Genomic DNA, 22,500 nt, shown 5'->3' on the forward strand with positions numbered 1-22,500 from the left:
GTCAAAGTGAGGTTAACATGAGCTCCATTGTGCTTGGGCTGCTTTCTGTTGCTGGGTTAGAAGAGGAAGAGACACACTACAGAGAATCCTGGATGAGATTCCAGTGAGGTAGATAGGGTTCTAGGAAGCAGTGTTCTTGTGAGGTGGATAGGGTTCTAGGAAGCAGTGTTCTAGTGAGGTGGATAGGGTTCTAGGTAGCAGGGTGCTAGTGAGGTGGATAAGGTTCTAAGAAGTAGGGTTCTAGTGAGGTGGATAGGGTTCTAAGAAGCAGGGTTCTAGTGAGGAGGATTGGGTTATAAGAAGCAGGGTTCTAGTGAGGTGGATAGAGTTTTAAGAAGCAGGTTCTAAGTAGCTGTATAGGGTTCTAAGAAGCAGGATTCTAGTGAGGTGGATAGGGTTCTAGGAAGCAGAGTTCGAGTAAGGTGGATAGGGTTCTAGGAGGCAGAGTTCTAGCGAGGTGGATAGGGTTCTGAGAAGCAGGATTCGAGTAAGGTGGATAGGGTTCTAGGAAGCAGTGTTCTAGTGAGTGGATATGGTTCTAAGAAGCAATATTCTAGTGAGGTGGATAGGGTTCTAAGAAGCAGGGTTCTAGTGAGGAGGATTGGGTTATAAGAAGCAGGGTTCTAGTGAGGTGGATAGAGTTTTAAGAAGCAGGTTCTAAGTAGGTGTATAGGGTTCTAAGAAGCAGGACTCTAGCGAGGTGGATAGGGTTCTGAGAAGCAGGATTCGAGTAAGGTGGGTAGGGTTCTAAGAAGCAGTGTTCTATTGAGGTGGATAGGGTTCTAAGAAGCAGTGTTCTATTGAGGTGGATAGGGTTCTAAGAAGCAGTGTTCTAGTGAGGTGGATAGGGTTCTAAGAAGCAGTGTTCTAGTGAGATGGAAAGGGTTAGGAGAGGGGAAAGAGAGGAGAAAGAGAAGGAATGAACAGAGAGATAGAGGACAGAGAGAGAGGAGACAGACACTGCGAGGGAGCGAATGAGGCAGGGAGAGATGGGAGCACTCAGGCTGCTGAGCTCTCTGCTCCTTCAGGGAATAACACAAAGGGTTAAATCAGTTCGGCTCCACTCTGCTAGGTGTGTGTCTGAGCTCTGCTGTGCTAGAGCTGCTTCATGTTGCTGGCTTTCTGTCTGTGGGTCAAAGTGAGGTTAACATGAGCTCCATTGTGCTTGGGCTGCTTTCTGTTGCTGGGTTAGAAGAGGAAGAGACACACTACAGAGAATCCTGGATGAGATTCCAGTGAGGTAGATAGGGTTCTAGGAAGCAGTGTTCTTGTGAGGTGGATAGGGTTCTAGGAAGCAGTGTTCTAGTGAGGTGGATAGGGTTCTAGGTAGCAGGGTGCTAGTGAGGTGGATAAGGTTCTAAGAAGTAGGGTTCTAGTGAGGTGGATAGGGTTCTAAGAAGCAGGGTTCTAGTGAGGAGGATTGGGTTATAAGAAGCAGGGTTCTAGTGAGGTGGATAGAGTTTTAAGAAGCAGGTTCTAAGTAGCTGTATAGGGTTCTAAGAAGCAGGATTCTAGTGAGGTGGATAGGGTTCTAGGAAGCAGAGTTCGAGTAAGGTGGATAGGGTTCTAGGAGGCAGAGTTCTAGCGAGGTGGATAGGGTTCTGAGAAGCAGGATTCGAGTAAGGTGGATAGGGTTCTAGGAAGCAGTGTTCTAGTGAGTGGATATGGTTCTAAGAAGCAATATTCTAGTGAGGTGGATAGGGTTCTAAGAAGCAGGGTTCTAGTGAGGAGGATTGGGTTATAAGAAGCAGGGTTCTAGTGAGGTGGATAGAGTTTTAAGAAGCAGGTTCTAAGTAGGTGTATAGGGTTCTAAGAAGCAGGACTCTAGCGAGGTGGATAGGGTTCTGAGAAGCAGGATTCGAGTAAGGTGGATAGGGTTCTAGGAAGCAGTGTTCTAGTGAGTGGATATGGTTCTAAGAAGCAATATTCTAGTGAGGTGGATAGGGTTCTAAGAAGCAGGGTTCTAGTGAGGCGGATTGGGTTATAAGAAGCAGGGTTCTAGTGAGGTGGATAGAGTTTTAAGAAGCAGGTTCTAAGTAGGTGTATAGGGTTCTAAGAAGCAGGATTCTAGTGAGGTGGATAGGGTTCTAGGAAGCAGAGTTCGAGTAAGGTGGATAGGGTTCTAGGAAGCAGAGTTCTAGCGAGGTGGATAGGGTTCTGAGAAGCAGGATTCTAGTGAGGTGGATAGGGTTCTAAGAAGCAGGATTCGAGTAAGGTGGATAGGGTTCTAGGAAGCAGTGTTCTAGTGAGCGGATATGGTTCTAAGAAGCAATATTCTAGTGAGGTGGATAGGGTTCTAGGAAGCAGTGTTCTGTGAGGTGGATAGGGTTCTAGGAAACAGTGTTCTAGTGAGGTGGATAGGGTTCTAAGAAGCAGGATTCTAGTGAGGTGGATAGGGTTCTAGGAAGCAGGATTCTAGTGAGGTGGATAGGGTTCTAGGAAGCAGTGTTCTTGTGAGGTGGATAGGGTTCTAGGAAGCAGTGTTCTAGTGAGGTGGATAGGGTTCTAGGTAGCAGGGTGCTAGTGAGGTGGATAAGGTTCTAAGAAGTATGGTTCTAGTGAGGTGGATAGGGTTCTAAGAAGCAGGATTCTAGTGAGGTGGATAGGGTTCTAGGAAGCAGTGTTCTTGTGAGGTGGATAGGGTTCTAGGAAGCAGTGTTCTAGTGAGGTGGATAGGGTTCTAGGTAGCAGGGTGCTAGTGAGGTGGATAAGGTTCTAAGAAGTAGGGTTCTAGTGAGGTGGATAGGGTTTTACGAAGCAGGATTCTAGTGAGGTGGATAGGGTTCTAAGAAGCAGGGTTCTAGTGAGGTGAATAGGGTTCTAAGAAACAGGGTTCTAGTGAGGTGGATCGGGTTCTAAGAAGCAGGGTTCTAAAGAGGATGATTGGGTTATAAGAAGCAGGGTTCTAGTGAGGTGGATAGAGTTTTAAGAAGCAGGTTCTAGGTAGGTGTATAGGGTTCTATGAAGCAGGATTCTAGTGAGGTGGATAGGGTTCTAAGAAGCAAGATTCTAGTGAGGTGGATAGGGTTCTAGGGGAAAATGTTCTAGTGAGGTGGATAGGGTTCTAAGAAGCAGGATTCTAGTGAGGGGCATAGGGTTCTAGTGAGGGGGATAGGGTTCTAAGAAGCAGGATTCTAGTGAGGTGGATATGGTTCTAAGAAGTAGGGTTCTAGTGAGGTGGACAGGGTTCTAAGAAGCGGGGTTCTAGCGAGGTGGATAGGGTTCTAAGAAGCAGGGTTCTAGTGAGGTGAATAGGGTTCTAAGAAGCAGGGTTCTAATGGGGTGGATAGGGTTCTAAGAAGCAGGGTTCTAGTGAGGAGGATTGGGTTATAAGAAGCAGGGTTCTAGTGAGGTGGATAGAGTTTTAAGAAGCAGGTTCTAGGTAGGTGTATAGGGTTCTAAGAAGCAGGATTCTAGTGAGGTGGATAGGGGTCTAAGAGGCAGGATTTGAGTAAGGTGGATAGGGTTCTAGGAAGAAGAGTTCTATTGAGGTGGATAGGGTTCTAAGAAGCAGGATTCTAGTGAGGTGGATAGGGTTCTAAGAAGCAGGATTCTAGTGCGGTGGATAGGGTTCTAAGAATCAGGGTTCTAGTGAGGTGGATAGGGTTCTAAGAAGCAGGATTCTAGTGAGGTGGATAGAGTTCTAGGGGGAAAATGTTCTAGTGAGATGGATAGGGTTCTAGGAAGCAGTGTTCTGGTTAGGGGGATAGGGTTCTAAGAAGCAGGGTTCTAGTGAGGGGCGTAGGGTTCTAGTGAGGGGGAATAGTGCAGTCTCAAGGTTCTAAGAAGGGTAGTGCCAGGTTTTAAGAAGCATAACTAGGATAATTCACTCAGAAGGGTTCTATTAAGGATCTAGAGGGTTTTAGAGCAGAGAAGGGTTCTAGTGAGGCTCAAGGAAGACTAGAGTAGAGAAGGGTTCTAGCCTTGTTGAGGAGTAGGTTCTAGTGGTCCTACAGGGGTGTGTGAGTGGTTCATTTCAGGAGAAAGGGCCCATGCAGACTTCATCATGCAGATACAGACATACAGACAGACAGGCAGGCAACAAGCAGCAGTAACGTGTAAAGCTGTGAGCCTTTTAGTGTATTCAACTGTGTGCATGTTTACTGAACAAAAATATAAACGCAACATGTAAAGTGTTGGTCCCATGTTTCATGAGCTGTGCCACGATAATCCATCCACCTGACAGGTGTGGCATATCAAATCAAATGTATTTATATAGCCCTTCTTACATCAGCTGATATCTCAAAGTGCTGTACAGAAACGCAGCCTAAAACCCCAAACAGCAAGAAATGCAGGTGCAACAAGCATGCTGATTACACAGGTGCACCTTGTGCTGGGGACAATAAAAGGCCACTTTAAAATGTGCATTTTTGTCACACAACACAATGCCACCGATGTCTCAAGTTTTGAGGGAGCGTGCAATTGGCATGCTGACTTCAGGAATGTCTACCAGAGTTGTTGCCAGAGAATTTCATGTTCATTTCTCTAACATAAGCCGGCTCCAAAATCTTTTTAGAGAATTTGGCAGACGTCCAACCGGCCTCACAACCACAGACCACATGTAACCACGCCAGCCCAGGACCTCCACATCCGGCTTCTTCACCTGCGGGATCTTCTGAGACCAGACACCCAGACAGCTGATGAAACTGTGGGTTTGCACAACCAAAGAATTTCTGCACAAACTGTCAGAAACCGTCTCAGGGAAGCTCGTCTGTGTGCTCGTCGTCCTCACCAGGGTCTTGACCTGACTGCAGTTCGGCATCATAACAGACTTCAGTGAGTAAATGCTCACCTTCGATGGTCACTGGCCTCGCTGGAGAAGTGTGCTCTTCACGGATGAATCACGGGTTTCACCTGTACCGGGCAGATGGCAGCCAGCGTGTATGGCGTAGTGTGGGCGAGCGGTTTGCTGATGTCAACGTTGTGAACAGAATGCCCCATGGTGGTGTTGGGGTTATGGTATGAGCAGGCATAAGCTACGGACAACAAACACAATTGCATTTTATCGATGGCAATTTGAATGGACAGAGATACCGTGACGAGATCCTGAGGCCCATTGTCGCGCCATTCATCCTCCGACATCACCTCATGTTTCAGCAGCATGATAATGCACGGAACCATGTCGCAAGGATCTGTACACAATGCCTGGAAACTGAAAATGTCCCAGTTCTTCCATGGCCTGCACACTCACCAGACATGTCACCCATTGAGCATGTTTGGGATGCTCTGGATAAACCTGTACGACAGCGTGTTACAGTTCCCACCAATATCCAGAAACTTCACACAGCCAATGAAGAGGAGTGGGACAACATTCTGCAGGCCTGATCAACTCTATGTGAAGGAAATGTGTCACGCTGCATGAGGCAAATGGTGGTCACACCAGATACTGACTGGTTTTCTGATCCACGCCCCTACCTTTTTTTTTTAAAGGTATCTGTGACCAACAGATGCATATCTGTATTCTCAGTCACGTGAAATCCTTAGATTAGGACCTAATGAATCTATTTAAATTGACTGATTTCCTCATATGAACTGTAACTCTAAAATCTTAGAAATTGTTGCATGCTGGATTTATATTTTTGTTCAGTCAATATATGAGTGAGAATATGAATCTGTGTATGAATCTGTGAATGACTGAGTATATGAATCTGTGAATGACTGAATATATGAATCTGTGAATGACTGAGTATATGAATCTGTGAATGACTGAGTATATGAATCTGTGAATGACTGAGTATATGAATCTGTGAATGACTGAGTATATGAATCTGCGAATGACTGAGTATATGAATCTGTGAATGACTGAGTATATGAATCTGTGTATGAATCTGTGAATGACTGAGTATATGAATCTGTGAATGACTGAGTATATGAATCTGTGAATGACTGAGTATATGAATCTGTGAATGACTGAGTATATGAATCTGTGAATGACTGAGTATATGAATCTGAATGAGTGAGTATATGAATCTGTGAATGAGTGAGTATATGAATCTGTGAATGAGTGAGTATATGAATCTGTGAATGAGTGAGTATATGAATCTGTGAATGAGTGAGTATATGAATCTGTGAATGAGTGAGTATATGAATCTGTGAATGAGTGAGTATATGAATCTGTGAATGACTGAGTATATGAATCTGTGAACATGATGCAAGTGTGTGTATTTGTTTAGTTATCTGTGATTTTTCTGTGATGTAATTAGTAGTTGTGTTATATTGAACTGTATTTGAATGCTGTGTGCGCGTATTCAAATGCATGTCATCCTCCCACCCACCCCCTTCCCCCCATTCCCTCCCCGTCCGTCCCTTCTCTCACCTGGAGGGGGTGATGGGGGTGAGGTCCTTGCCCATGGTCTGGATCACCCGGCGCCCCCACACCCAGAGGCCGCAGCAGATGCCCACGCCACCGTAGAACAGCAGCCAGATGGGGGTGGCAGCGTCCTGCATCACCCCGCCTTGTTCATAGATCATCCACAGCGCCACCAATGGGCCGATGGCGTTACTGCAGGGGGTAGAAGATGTTGAATGACAGATTTATGAATAACTCATTGGAACTTATAGTTTTATGGATAACATGATATGGCAGTTGTGTTATGATGAATGGTAGTTACTGCAGCGGGAGAGGGACGTCAGTGTAACAGGCAGTTTCCTTCCTGTTTGAGAGGGAAGTCAGTGTAACAGGCAGTTTCCTTCCTGTTTGAGAGGGAAGTCAGTGTAACAGGTAGTTTCCTTCCTGTTTGAGAGGGAAGTCAGTGTAACAGGCAGTTTCCTTCCTGTTTGAGAGGGACGTCAGTGTAACAGGCAGTTTCCTTCCTGTTTGAGAGGGAAGTCAGTGTAACAGGTAGTTTCCTTCCTGTTTGAGAGGGAAGTCAGTGTAACAGGTAGTTTACTTCCTGTTTGAGAGGGAAGTCAGTGTAACAGGTAGTTTCCTTCCTGTTTGAGAGGGAAGTCAGTGTAACAGGCAGGTTCCTTCTGTTTGAGAGGGAAGTCAGTGTAAGAGGTAGTTTCCTTCCTGTTTGAGAGGGAAGTCAGTGTAACAGGCAGTTTCCTTCTGTTTGAGAGGGAAGTCCGTGTAAGAGGTAGTTTCCTTCCTGTTTGAGAGGGAAGTCAGTGTAACAGGTAGTTTCCTTCCTGTTTGAGAGGGAAGTCAGTGTAACAGGCAGTTTCCTTCTGTTTGAGAGGGAAGTCAGTGTAACAGGCAGTTTCCTTTCTGTTTGAGAGGGAAGTCAGTGTAACAGGCAGTTTCCTTCTGTTTGAGAGGGAAGTCAGTGTAACAGGCAGTTTCCTTTCTGTTTGAGAGGGAAGTCAGTGTAACAGGTAGTTTCCTTTCTGTTTGAGAGGGAAGTCAGTGTAACAGGCAGTTTCCTTTCTGTTTGAGAGGGAAGTCAGTGTAACAGGTAGTTTCCTTCCTGTTTGAGAGGGAAGTCAGTGTAACAGGTAGTTTCCTTCCTGTTTGAGAGGGAAGTCAGTGTAACAGGCAGTTTCCTTTCTGTTTGAGAGGGAAGTCAGTGTAACAGGTAGTTTCCTTCCTGTTTGAGAGGGAAGTCAGTGTAACAGGTAGTTTCCTTCCTGTTTGAGAGGGAAGTCAGTGTAACAGGTAGTTTCCTTCCTGTTTGAGAGGGAAGTCAGTGTAACAGGTAGTTTCCTTCCTGTTTGAGAGGGAAGTCAGTGTAAGAGGTAGTTTCCTTTCTGTTTGAGAGGGAAGTCAGTGTCAGGCAGTTTCCTTTCTGTTTGAGAGGGAAGTCAGTGTAACAGGTAGTTTCCTTCCTGTTTGAGAGGGAAGTCAGTGTAACAGGTAGTTTCCTTCCTGTTTGAGAGGGAAGTCAGTGTAACAGGTAGTTTCCTTCCTGTTTGAGAGGGAAGTCAGTGTAACAGGCAGTTTCCTTTCTGTTTGAGAGGGAAGTCAGTGTAACAGGTAGTTTCCTTTCTGTTTGAGAGGGAAGTCTGTGTAACAGGTAGTTTCCTTCCTGTTTGAGAGGGAAGTCAGTGTAACAGGTAGTTTCCTTCCTGTTTGAGAGGGAAGTCAGTGTAACAGGCAGTTTCCTTTCTGTTTGACACTAGTTTTATGGATTATATGGCAAATGAGGTGAATGTTAGTTGTGTGAACACATTGAATAGTAATTGTGTTGACTGGTAGTCAGCTGTAGGGTTGGAAAATTCTGGAAACTGAAAATTCTGGAGAGAAAAAAACAGATTTCTGGAACACCTGGGAACTTTCTGGAAAGTTTCAGGAATTTAGCAATCCTAGTCACCTGACGTCGTTGCCTCCGTGAGCAAAAGATCCGAAGCATGCGGTGAGGATCTGCAGGAAGTGGAAGAGCAGGTAGACGGTCGGTTTGTCCTTATCCCCTTCGTCCTCTTCTGCAGAGTCATCCAGTGGGACGGGAGCCCCGGGCGCCCCTGCCTCCTCGCCCCCGAGGTCAGACGCCAGCTTCATCTCCACGCCGCCCTCCTCCGCCTCGATCTCTGCCTCCGCCACGGCGTTACAGTACGATGAATAACTATCATAGCGGACCCTCTTCTTGGTGTAGGACACGCTCCCAGACCTCTCCCCCTCCCCCACCAGCTTCTCACTGTCCTCTCGTGCCTCTCGGGCCTCGCGGGACTCGGAGCGGAGCAGCGGCTGGACCGGCATGCCACAGATGGCGGCCGTGTAGCAGGTATAACTGTTGTTGCGACGCAGCAGGCGGTAGTTGTTGTCTGGCGTGGGGGCGGAGTGGTCGTCCTCCAGCCGTCCCAGGTGGATCTTGTGGAGCAGGTCTTTGTAGAGACCAGAGTCCTTGTGAACCGTGTGGTACACTTGACCGTCGCTGCGGATGTGTTCCCCTCCGAAGGTGAAACTGCCGTTGGACAGCGGGGATTTGGACATGGACAGGGTACCGTTGGTCATGGAGTGGGTTCGTCCTGAAGAGAGGAGGAGGGGGGTGAGCAATACAACACTTATATTATACTATATACTACATAGAAATACTATACTAATACTACAATATTATCATATTAACTGAGTGTACAAAACATAAGGAATACCTGCTCTTTCCATGACAGACTGACCATGTGAATCCAGGTGAAAGCTATGATCCCTTATTGATGTCACTTGTTAAATCAATTTCAAATCAGTGTAGATGAAGGGGAGGAGACAGGTTAAAGAAGGATTATCAAGCCTTGAGACAATTGAGACATGGATTGTGTATGTGTGCCATTCAGAGAGAGGGTGAATGGGCAAAAGATGTAAGTGCTTTTGAACGGGGTATGGTAGTAGGTGCCAGGCGCACCAGTTTAAATGTGTCAAGAACTGCACCCAAAGGACATCCAGCCAACTTGACAACTGTGTGAAGCACTGGAGTCAACACGGGCCAGCATCCCTGTGGAACGCTTTTGACACCTTGTAGAGTCCATGCCCCGATGAATTGAGGCTGTTCTGAGGGGAAAAGGGAGGGGTGCAACTCAATATTAGGAAGGTGTTTTTAATGTTTGGTGTACTCAGTGTATATGCATGGCGTGGGTCTGCCCTGGAGAGGGGAGGGGGATAGCTATACAAAACTAAGGATATAAGAAATACTATACTATAAGAAATACTATAATATACTAAATACTGTACTATACTATAAAATATAGGTTTAGCAAAGGTGGTTCTACAGTGAACTACTCGCGTGATAAGCAGCCTTGTCTGCGACCTTAAGGCTTTAGCTCAGCGGGCCCACCCCATACAGAAAAGTAATTTATGGCCACATAGGGTACCAGTCAAAAGTTTGGACACACCTACTCATTCAAGGGCTTTTCTTTATTTTTACTATTTTCTACATTGTAGAATAATAGTGAAGACATCAAAACTATGAAATAACACATATGGAATCATGTAGCAACCCAAAAAATGTTCAACAAATCAAAATATATATTTGATATTCTTCAAAGTAGCCACCCTTTGCCTTGATGACAGCTTTGCACACTCTTGGCATTCTCTCAACCAACTTCATGAGGTAGTCACCTGGAATGTATTTCAATTAACAGGTGTGTAAGTTTTTTTGGGACAAAAAAAGCACATTTTTGTTTATGAATTTTTACAATATAGACAACTTTGACTTTGTGACTAATGGAAACCACCTGCTTGCTCTGCCCCTCCAGTACGCTACTATTTACACTATTTGCTTGAACAATATATGTTGCTTGAAAAAAGATACATCTTACTTCACAAGGGGGAAAATCCTACATTCAAGTTCTTTCTTGCTACTGCAAAATGAAAAGGTTGTGTGAGGTGGAATGTAAATAACACAACGTGGATATAATTAATTAATTGATTTGTCATGCCCAATCTGAACAGTTAAACAATCAAGTTAAGTTAACAATGTACCCTTATTGTACCCTTGGTAACCTGTGATGGAGATACAACTTTCAAACCAAGACGTTTTTCCGCCAACATTATCATCCCGACGACTTTACTTTGCTTTATATCTGAAAGGTATTGCCGGCGACAAAGCCGCTTACTTTTATTTCCGCCAACCAACCTAGTCATGATTGCGGTAAAGTTCTGCCTCCGGCTTAGTATGAAATGTAGCCGTAATGTTGAGGTGGAATTGGCACGCAGTACGCTCTTAAAGGTCTTAAACTCTTGATGGTTGCTAGGCAGCACCCTTTACTAGTATCCTACTGGCATAACAATAACAATACGGGGATGAGGTAGTTGTTTGGGCTATTTACAGATGGGCTGTGTACAGGTACAGTGATCGGTAAGCTGCTCTGACAGCTAATGCTTAAAGTTAGAGAGGGAGAGATAAGACTCCAGCTTCAGAGATTTTTGCAATTCGTTCCAGTCATTGGCAGCAGGAAGGAAAGGCGGCCCAAAAAATACAAAACTGAAATATATCATTTACATAAGTATGTAGACCCTTTACTCAGTACGTTGTTGAAGCAACTTTGGCAGCAATTACAGCCTCAAATCTTCTTGGGTATGATGCTACAAGCTTGGCACACCTGTATTTTGGGAGTTTCTCCCATTCTTCTCTGCAGATCCTCTCAAGCTCTGTCAGGTTGGATGGGGAGCGTCGCTGCACAGCTATTTTCAGGTCTCTCCAGAGATGTTTGATCGGGTTTAAGTCCGGGCTCTGGCTGTGCCACTCAAGGACATTCAGAGACTTGTCCCGAAGCCACTACTGCATTGTCTTGGCTGTGTGCTTAGGGTCGTTGTCCTGTTGGAAGATGACCCTTCGCCCCAGTCTGAGGTCCTGAGCACTCTGGAGCACTCCGTTCATCTTTCCCTTGATCATGACTAGTCTCCCAGTCCCTGCTGCTGAAAAACATCCCCACAGCATGATGCTGCCACCACCATGCTTCACCATAGGGATGGTGCCAGGTTTCCTCCAGACGTGACGCTTGGCATTCAGGCCAAAGAGTTTAATCTTGGTTTTATCAGACCAGAGAATCTTGTTTCTCATGGTCTGAGAGTCCATTAGGTGCCTTTTGGCAAACTCCAAGTGGGTTGTCATGTGCCTTTCACTGAAAAGTGGCTTCCGTCTGGCCACTCTACCATAAAGGCCTGATTGGTGGAGTGCTGCAGAGATGGTTGTCCTTCTGGAAGGTTCTCCCATCTCCACAGAGGAACTGTAGAGCTCTGTCAGAGTGGTCACCTCCCTGACCAAAGCCCTTCTCCTCCGATTGCTCAGTTTGGCCGGGCGGCCAGCTCTAGGAAGAGTCTGGGTTGTTCCAAACTTCTTCCACTTCAGAATGATGGAGGCCACTGTGTTCTTGGGGACCTTCAATGCTGCAGACATTTTTTGGTACCCTTCCCCAGGTCTGTGCCTCGACACAATCCTGTCTCGGTGCTCTACGGACAATTCCTTCAACCTCATGGCTTAGTTTTTGCTCTGACATGCACTGTCAACTGTGTGACCTTATATAGACAGGTACGCGCCTTTCCAAATCACGTCCAATCAATAATTTACCACAGGTGGACTCCAATCAAGTTGTAGAAACATCTCAAGGATGATCAATAGAAAACAAGACGCACCTGAGCTCAATTTCGAGTCTCATAGCAAAGGGTCTGAATACTTGTGTAAATAAGGTATCTGTTTTTTTTATTTGTAATACATTTGCAAAAATGTCTAAAAACCTGTTTTAGATTTGTCATTATGGGGTATTGTGTGTAGATTGATGATAATTTAAAAAAATATTTAATCTATTTTAGAATAAGGCTGTAACGTAACAAAATGTGGAAAAAGTCAAGGGGTCTGACTACTTTCTGAATGCACTTTATATGCTCAATGGATTTATTAAAATAGACCAATGACATCTGCACACTACTACTACCACTCATCCCGGCATGCACACGGGAAGAATAAAAGGTTTATACAGGCAAGATTGTGTTAAAAATGGACTTGTTTGTAAGGGGGTCATATAAATATTGCCCAATTTGAAACCATTAATTGTCCTAAAGGTTACAGTCATTCTTACCCTAAAGAGGCACTGGTGTTACAATTTAAGAAGTGTGCAACTAGGTTTTCATAAATATGGTATCCAACATAAGATTGACAGAATTTCAATGAAGAGCACGTTCATTTCTGTATTGTAATTATATTTACAGAATACATTATTGGCCATATGACTATGTAACACCTGCGGCCTATAGGGTTACCTAAAATGGCAGTTCCTGTTTATTGAGGGGGAACACTTCAACCACACGTTCGTGACACGCTACCTATTGTGTTGGACCATGAGTTCTGAGCATTACAAATGGACCAGACAACACTTTATCAAAAATATATAATTTTATTACAAGTTTCTCTTTAAATTGACAAGATTAAAACCACAGGCACTTTCTGTTTATTAGCCATTACTAACAGTCATTAATCAATAATACCCAGATGGTAGTGTCTCTAGACAGACAGGCAGCCTCCTATAACGTACCGGCGTTCCGGGTTACACGTCTGTACGTAAAGAACGTCAGTTTGGCATAGCGGAAAGGGAGGAGTTGGGACATCCGCTTGTTGCCCTAGCAACAATCAGTCAATTCTATTAACCTGAACCGCGGTGCACCGGTCTATGGCCTGTGACGTGAACGGGCAAAATTGGTGAGGGAGGAACACCCTTCTCAAATAGAACAGTAATCTGCGCCGCTCGGCCATGTTGTCAACAAGGAGCATGGAGCATCATCCAAAAACGAGATGTCGTATGTTAACATTTTCAAACTTGGCGAGGCAGAAGGCGTTTTTTTTATCAAAAGCAATCACTTTTGCATGTGAAAACACAGAAACCTATTCATTACTACACGCGATGAATCTAGTCTAAGCTACATCACGTTTGTTTTGAGCCGGATTTTCCGTCTGCTTTGAATTGGGCATCTGGCTCACACCCGGGAGACGGTTCCAAAACGAATGCAATCACTTTTCATCCGGTACAAACTCCAATAATCGATTTCCCCTCAATTCCTGCCTGCATTTTAAGCCCCATCCACCCAAACACGTGATTTGTTGGGAGAGTTGTCAGTCTGAAGAGGAATATTCTTTCCTCCCTTTTCAAAGTGGCCAATAGAGTCCGTTATTCATCCCACACACCTAGTCACTGTTGTTACCTTGGTCTGTGTGTCTGAGACATACCCGGATGGTGGCTTGTGCCCTACTCAATCAATACTTTAAATAGCTGGGAGTACAAAGCAATAAGTTACGTTACATCTCATATTCGTAAATACCTTACCCCTGCCACCATCACGCCGAGGGGGAAGTGGCGCAAGAACTAAAAAAACAACAAAAACAGCCGACAACCCTGAAATGCAATGCCAACTATGTTAGGAGGGACGCCACTACGAGCTCTCTCCAACCAGAGCTCCACAGCTCTGACATTTGCAGTTTGGACCGACGTTCGTTTTCCTTGGAGCCAAGCGCCACGGACAACCTCCTGTTCCCTGCACTGCCCTAACAGAGGTAACACGACCCCCCAAAAACCCCAGGGTGGACTACAGGTTATACAGCGCCAGAGGGAGTGAACTGCAAGGAGAGAGAGAAACAGTAGTTTAAGTAAGATGCTCATATCGTGGACGGACGGACGGTGGTTAAAATGTTCAGACAATGAAACACCGTTGGTCGGAGTGGAACCTCAGTAGTCGGGAGTCGAGTCCTGCAGGACAGTTATGGTAGGATGAGGGAGGAAGATTTGAAGGGAGGAAGATTTGTGGTTTCTAGAAGGGACACAGAAGCACATCATTTATGATATACGTCGTCATGATAAAACAGTGGCACATGCTGTATGTTGGGGGCGTGTCAGAACTGAGCTACACTGTATAATAGCCCCCCCCCCCACCAAGGTGAGGATAAGGATCCTAACTTAGAATGTATTACAGATTCTGGATGACAGGAAAACATGGCTTGTCCATAGTTGGCATTTTAATGCACTCATATTTTCAGGGGTACCTTAAAATGTCAGATATTTTGGTGCCACAACAGCCTTTCATTGGGAGAACATTTTAATTGAACCTTTATTTAACTAGGCAAGTCAGTTAAGAACAAATTCTTATTTTACAATGACGGCCAAACTCTCCCTTAACCCAGACGACGCTGGGCCAATTGTGCGCCGCCCTATTGGACTCCCCCGATCACGGCCGGTTGTCATACAGCCCGGTATTGAACCAGGGCCTGTAGTGACACCCTCTAGCACTGAGATGCAGTGTCTTAAGACAGGTGAACCACTCTGGACTTCCTCACCTGGCTGATAGTGGACCGTTTCAGATCTAACAGGTCAACTGGAGCACCTAAAAAAGGAGCTGCTGGAGTTGGAACCACACACAGCAATGGTGTTGGTCAGGTGACCCACTCCCTTCTCATAGTCTCCTGAGGGTCGGGAAAACTAAAATAGATTAGTTGAAAAGGTACACTGTTAGGATGGGATTAGATGAACCCTAAACTAATTAACTATAAAAAAAAAAAAAAAAAAAATTATTTAAAGAATAATTGGTGTAAACTTCTAACCAGGCAACATCTCCCCTTACAGTCTCTGGTACTGTTCGCTGAGGGAATGGAGTCATTCACTGTTGTAAGTTATCCGACCATAATAACATTTAATTTAGAATGTAACATCAGCTCCTTCAGAAGAATGTGTTATTTTTTAAATATTTTTAATTAGTTTAGGATTCATCTAATCCCATCCTAACAGTGTACCTTTTCAACTAATCTATTTTAGTTTTCCCGACCCTCAGGAGACTATGAGAAGGGAGTAGATATGAGGTGGATGGAAGCAAAAGGAGATTGTAAACTGTAACCCACCCGGAAGCCAAAGGAGCGAATAATTACAATTTAGCAGATTAACACTGGAGTGATAAATGAGCAGATGATGATGTGCAAGTGGAGATACTGGTGTGCAAAAGAGCAGAAAAGTAAATAAATAAAAACAGTAAGGGGATGAGGTAGGTAAATTGAGTGGGCTGTTTACAGATGGACTATGTACAGCTGCAGCGATCGGTTAGCTGCTCAGATAGCAGATGTTTACAGTTGGTGAGGGAAATAAAAGTCTCCAACTTCAGCGATTTTTGCAATTCGTTCCAGTCACAGGCAGCAGAGAACTGGAAGGAAAGGCGGCCTAATGAGGTGTTGGCCTTTGGGATGACCAGTGAGATATACCTGCTGGAGCGCGAGCTACGGGTGGGTGTTGTTATCGTGACTAGTGAGCTGAGATAAGGCGGAGCTTTACCTAGCATAGACTTATAGATGACCTGGAGCCAGTGGGTCTGGCGACGAATATGTAGCGAGGGCCAGCCGACTAGAGCATACAGGTCGCAGTGGTGGGTGGTATAAGGTGTAAACAGCGGTGCGGTGCGGTCCAGCTGAGGCCACTATGAAGGAGATAGGAGACCACGTGACACCTAGGGTGTAGACAGGGGGAGATGAATGGGAAGGAAAGGGAGCGTATCTGTATGTAGTGTGATGTCAAAATGAGGTCAAGTCAAATGTGTGTGTGTGTCTCTGACTACCTGTCAGTCAGTTGCTTCTCAAAGCATAGTCTACCTCGGTCAGTAGAGCGTTGCATGGCGATGAACTTGTCTCTGAATTCGGCTGGCGGACTTCTTCCCTGGGCCTCAGCGGGTGGTCACCAGACCGAGGAGTGAAGGACAGCAGGGGGGAATCTGATAGGTGCTCACCTCTCCTGCAATAGAAGTGTTGAATGTAGAATAAAGCATCGCTCATGGTGATTGGATGTCAAATAAATAAACAAATAAATCCCGGCCAATAGTTGAGAAGAGATGCTGTTGCTAGGCTAAGCCCAGATCTGTATGTCCACTCAACCACATCTACTAATCATAGACCAGAGGGTCAATCTGAAGGTATAGACAGGATGAGGGAGAGAGAGAATTCACCATCAGAGTAGGAATGCTGATCTAGGATCAGGTCCACTCGGTCCATAAAATACTAGTATTCATTATGATCTTACCTTTTGCAAATTCTTAGTCTGGATTGTTCCCTTGGGGTCAAAGTGGACCCTGTATATTAATGAAATACGATTAGCATTGTAAATCCATATGTACATGTACTAGCTAGCTAGCTAGCACTGTAGTAGTACCTAATATAGGATACTTGTTATTAGCTGTTATAGATCAACTTCATGATGATAAGCTCCTCCTACATGTGATCCAGTATTAAAGTTGACCTCCAGTGGCCACCACAACTCCTCCATCTGGAAAGCCAAGACAGACAGACAAGCTGGCAGACAGGCAGGAAGACAGACAAGCTGGCAGACAGGCAGGCAGACAGACAAGCTGGCAGACAGACAGACAAGCTGGCAGACAGACAGACAAGCTGGCAGACAGACAGACAGACAGACAGACAGACAGACAGACAGACAGACAGACAGACAGACAAGCTGGCAGACAGACAGACAGACAAGCTGGCAGACAGACAGACAAGCTGGCAGACAGACAAGCTGGCAGACAGACAGACAGACAAGCTGGCAGACAGACAGACAGACAAGCTGGCAGACAGACAGACAGACAAGCTGGCAGAAAGGCAGACAGACAAGCTGGCAGACAGACAGACAGACAGGGAGACAGGCAGGCACACACCCACACAGCCAGAGCTGGGCAAAATAGACAAAATGCGAAACAAATGTTGCTATTTATAAGTTGCACCTCCGTCACTGGGTCGCATCATGCTATTATTAGGAACGTTCTCAAGCTCTGCCGGCGGCGACATAGTAGTGCCCAAAAGTTGAGAGAGATGGAGGCTATGACTGTTTTTGTCTAGATAACACTTTAGTGGCCTGAAAATATAACGACATTTAGTAGGAAACAACTTTGCCGCCATCATGTCGTCAAATGGATTGCAATGTTGTCATTAGCTAGCAAAGTTAATCAAAAAATAGATAGCAATGCTAATGTTACCTAGCTAAAATTCAGTGGTCTCCCTCAATCTTAGCTAGCTAGCTAACGTTGTACTGCATCTAATGTCAAGCTGGCTACATCAAAATGATGACAAAAGGTTATCTTTCTAATTATGTTCCTCCTTTTGCAATACCATTGTATTTCCAAGCCACTTGAATGCACTTTTGAGTTCTTGAGAATAGCCATAGCTAGCTACCATAGTGATCCCCTCAAGAGCAGATCATTTCAGTTCATCATTTATATAGCTTGCTAGCTAGCTAGTTGGTTGTGCTAGAAATTATATAATCATGCTAGGCACTTGTTTCAATGCACCTTCTAAATATGAAATTACAAGACAAAAAAGGACACTTACCTAAGCTGTTCCTCTATGCATCCTCTTGGTTGTGACGGTAGAGTAGCTAGCTAATCTCCTTTCCCAGAGTGTGGACACGACACGACTTTCAAAATCCTATATAGACTGAGCCTCACATTAAACGACACCACTACACGATTCCTCACTTGGCGGTGAGGATTCTCGATACCATACCGTCTCGCCAACACAATAATGTGATGCGATTAGACTGTTAACGTAGCTAGAATGAGCTGTGGCTCAAAGCAGCCTTAAAACATCTTCAGTGAGAAATTCATGTGTGCCATACAGAGTTGAAATATCTAGCCACCATTTTGAATTGAATAACATTTCTTGTGAACTTCAGAGTTGTAACGATTTGACACTTTGGCTTTGGTTAAAGGCAAGTACAAACGCATACTGGCCTGCACAGCCCTACACAGAGCCCTGACCTCAACCCCATTGAACACCTTTGGGATGAATTGGAACGCCGCCTGTGAACCAGGCCTAATCGCCCAACATCAGTACCCGACCTCACTAATGCTCTTGTGGCTGAATGGAAGCAAGTCCCCGCAGCAATGTTCCAACATCTAGTGGAAAGCCTTCCAGGAAGAGTGGAGGCTGTTATAGCAGCAAAGGGGGGGACCAACTCCATATTAATGTCCATGATTTTGGAATGAGATGTTCGACGAGCAGGTGTCCACATACACTACATGACCAAAAGTATGTCAATATTTGAATTATTTCTTTTATATAGTCAATTTTTACTCGTCTTTATCAATGGTGTCAATAATTTCAAACCTCACTGTATGTACTTGTATGTAATTATGTGTGGATACATATATAACCATATATGGGCATATAAAACATAGAAGTAACAGATGTACATGTAACTGCCAGAATAAAGGAAACACTTGGGAAAATGAGGGATACAAATTAGCCGATTATTTTGGCTATCATGGCTAGAAAAAGAGATCTCAGTGACTTTGAAAAGAGGGGTCTCAAATGAGCATAGGGGGTTTAAAGGGTGTGTGTGTGTGTGTGTCTCTCAGTCACCAGATCTCAACCCAACTGAACACTTATGGGAGATTCTGGAGCTGCGCCTGAGACGGTGTTTTCCACCACCATCAACAAAACACCAAGGTCTACACCTGTTGTATTCAGAGCACGTGACAAATAAACTTTGATTTTAAATTATGGAATGGCTCATGGAAGGACTGTGAACATCCCTCCAATAGAGTTCCAGACACTTGTAGAAGCTATGCCTAAGCACATTAAAGCTGTTCTGGCAGCTCGTGGTGGCCCAACACCCTATTAAAACACTATGTTGGTGTTCCCTTTATTCTGGCAGTTACCTGTAGATAACCATTTATCATGGGACTGACCATAGACGCGTCCTTTGGGCAGGACAGTGCCTCCGTTGGCCAGGCTGTTGAGCTCTCCGGTGGACTCTCCTCTCCTCGACTCTCCTCCGGTACCACCCGTTAACGGCAGCACGGCGTCGTCTGTCCCCTTGGCGCCCGGTAGCTCCTTGAACACGGGAAGCTCCTCCTCTTCCTCCTCAGGGATCTGTCCTAAGGACTCATCTGAGATCCTGGACAGGGCAGCTCGCTCCTTCTTTATTCGACCTGACCGGGGGGACGGTGACAACACTTTTACACACTGTACACACATACACACTGTACACACATACACACTGTACACACATACTGTCGCAACTCATTAAAGAACCGCGACAAGGCGGTTATTCTGCCTGACCAGTGAGGAGACTGTGTCAGGATGATACCTACACAATAATAATAATACAAATAATACAATAAATAATACAATTAACAATTAGCCCCATTAACATGACACTACACCATTCTATAACAGCCATGTTAGAACCCCATTAACATGATACTACAACATTCTATAACAGCCATGTTAGAACCTCATTAACATGACACTATAACATTCTATAACAGCCATGTTAGAACCCCATTAACATGACACTACAACATTCTATTACAGCCATGTTAGAACCCCATTAACATGACACTAGAACATTCTATAACAGCCATGTTAGAACCCCATTAACATGACACTACAACATTCTATAACAGCCATGTTAGAACCCCATTAACATGACACTACAACATTCTATAACAGCCATGTTAGAACACCATTAACATGACACTACAACATTCTATAACAGCCATGTTAGAACCCCATTAACATGACACTACAACATTCTATAACAGCCATGTTAGAACCTCATTAACATGACACTACAACATTCTATAACAGCCATGTTATCTCCCCCATTAACATGACACTACAACATTCTATAACAGCCATGTTAGAACCCCATTAACATGACACTACAACATTCTATAACAGCCATGTTAGAACGCCATTAACATGACACTACAACATTCTATAACAGCCATGTTAGAGCCTCATTAACATGACACTACAACATTCTATAACAGCCATGTTAGAACCCCATTAACATGACACTACAACATTCTATAACAGCCATGTTAGAACCCCATTAACATGACACTACAACATTCTATAACAGCCATGTTAGAACCCCATTAACATGACACTACAACATTCTATAACAGCCATGTTAGAACCCCATTAACATGACACTACAACATTCTATAACAGCCATGTTAGAGCCCCATTAACATGACACTACAACATTCTATAGCAGCCATGTTAGAACCCCATTAACATGACACTACAACATTCTATAACAGCCGTGTTAGAACCCCATTAACATGACACTACAGCATTCTATAACAGCCATGTTAGAGCCTCATTAACATGACACTACAACATTCTATAACAGCCATGTTAGAGCCTCATTAACATGACACTACAACATTCTATAACAGCCATGTTAGAACCCCATTAACATGACACTACAACATTCTATAACAGCCATGTTAGAGCCTCATTAACATGACACTACAACATTCTATAACAGCCATGTTAGAGCCTCATTAACATGACACTACAACATTCTATAACAGCCATGTTAGAACCCCATTAACATGACACTACAACATTCTATAACAGCCATGTTAGAACCCCATTAACATGACACTACAACATTCTATAACAGCCATGTTAGAACCTCATTAACATGACACTACAACATTCTATAACAGCCATGTTATCTCCCCCATTAACATGACACTACAACATTCTATAACAGCCATGTTAGAACCCCATTAACATGACACTACAACATTCTATAACAGCCATGTTAGAACGCCATTAACATGACACTACAACATTCTATAACAGCCATGTTAGAGCCTCATTAACATGACACTACAACATTCTATAACAGCCATGTTAGAACCCCATTAACATGACACTACAACATTCTATAACAGCCATGTTAGAACCCCATTAACATGACACTACAACATTCTATAACAGCCATGTTAGAACCCCATTAACATGACACTACAACATTCTATAACAGCCATGTTAGAACCCCATTAACATGACACTACAACATTCTATAACAGCCATGTTAGAGCCCCATTAACATGACACTACAACATTCTATAGCAGCCATGTTAGAACCCCATTAACATGACACTACAACATTCTATAACAGCCGTGTTAGAACCCCATTAACATGACACTACAGCATTCTATAACAGCCATGTTAGAGCCTCATTAACATGACACTACAACATTCTATAACAGCCATGTTAGAGCCTCATTAACATGACACTACAACATTCTATAACAGCCATGTTAGAACCCCATTAACATGACACTACAACATTCTATAACAGCCATGTTAGAGCCTCATTAACATGACACTACAACATTCTATAACAGCCATGTTAGAGCCTCATTAACATGACACTACAACATTCTATAACAGCCATGTTAGAACCCCATTAACATGACACTACAACATTCTATAACAGCCATGTTAGAACCCCATTAACATGACACTACAACATTCTATAACAGCCATGTTAGAACCCCATTAACATGACACTACAAGTTAACAATAATAATACTATCAATAATAATAAATAATACTAACAATAATAATAAATAATACTACTAACAATAATAATACAATTAACAATAATAATATGCGTAATAATAATAATATATAATAATAATAATTGTTAATAATAATAAACAATACTGTTAATAATTATAAACAATACTATTAATAATAATATAAATAATATTATTATTAATAGTAATAATGGTATTAATAATAATACTATTAATAATACATACTAATAATAATAAATAATACTATTAATACTTATAATATTAATAATTTGAATAATGCTATAAACAATACCATTGATAATACTAATAATGCTATTAATAATGTTATCGACAATACTGCTATTAATACTGCTATTAATAATACTACTATTAATTATAATAATATTAATAATTATATATATTCAACTCTCAAAGGGCTCTAAAGCACCAACATAAAACAAGCAATTAAAAAACGACTGTAATCATCATGAGTAGATGGACGGTCAAGAGACTAAAAGGTTGAGAAAGTTCATGGCTTGATTGGCATATACACACTGTTTTGATGATAAGCACACACACAGAAATATAGATCTAGAATATCATTGGACATTTGAGTCATTTAGCAGACACTCTTATCCAGAGCCACTTACAGTTAGTTAGCTATCTTAAGACACTGTAGCTAGATGGGACAAACACATATCACAGTCAGTGCATTCCTCTTAAGATAGCTAGATGGGACAAACACATATCACAGTCATAGCGAGTACATTTTTAGAGACAAGTGGATAGG

At 43.5% G+C, this 22,500-nt stretch overlaps 1 protein-coding gene across 1 annotated transcript in view; it reads right to left on the reverse strand.

Annotated features, from left to right (window-relative positions):
* Nucleotides 1–8,248: 8,248 nt before the first annotated feature.
* Nucleotides 8,249–22,500, reverse strand: part of LOC120053515 (sodium-dependent phosphate transporter 2-like) — a 34,610-nt gene continuing 20,358 nt past the window's right edge. The window contains exons 6-7 of the mRNA XM_039000651.1: nucleotides 19,067–19,309; nucleotides 8,249–8,904 (exon numbers count right to left, since the gene is read on the reverse strand). Coding sequence (XP_038856579.1) covers nucleotides 8,249–8,904; nucleotides 19,067–19,309 — 899 coding nt within the window. The remainder of the gene's footprint in view (nucleotides 8,905–19,066; nucleotides 19,310–22,500) is intronic.

Source organism: Salvelinus namaycush, chromosome 1 (assembly GCF_016432855.1).
Source record: "Salvelinus namaycush isolate Seneca chromosome 1, SaNama_1.0, whole genome shotgun sequence".
Taxonomy (NCBI): Eukaryota; Metazoa; Chordata; class Actinopteri; order Salmoniformes; family Salmonidae; genus Salvelinus; species Salvelinus namaycush.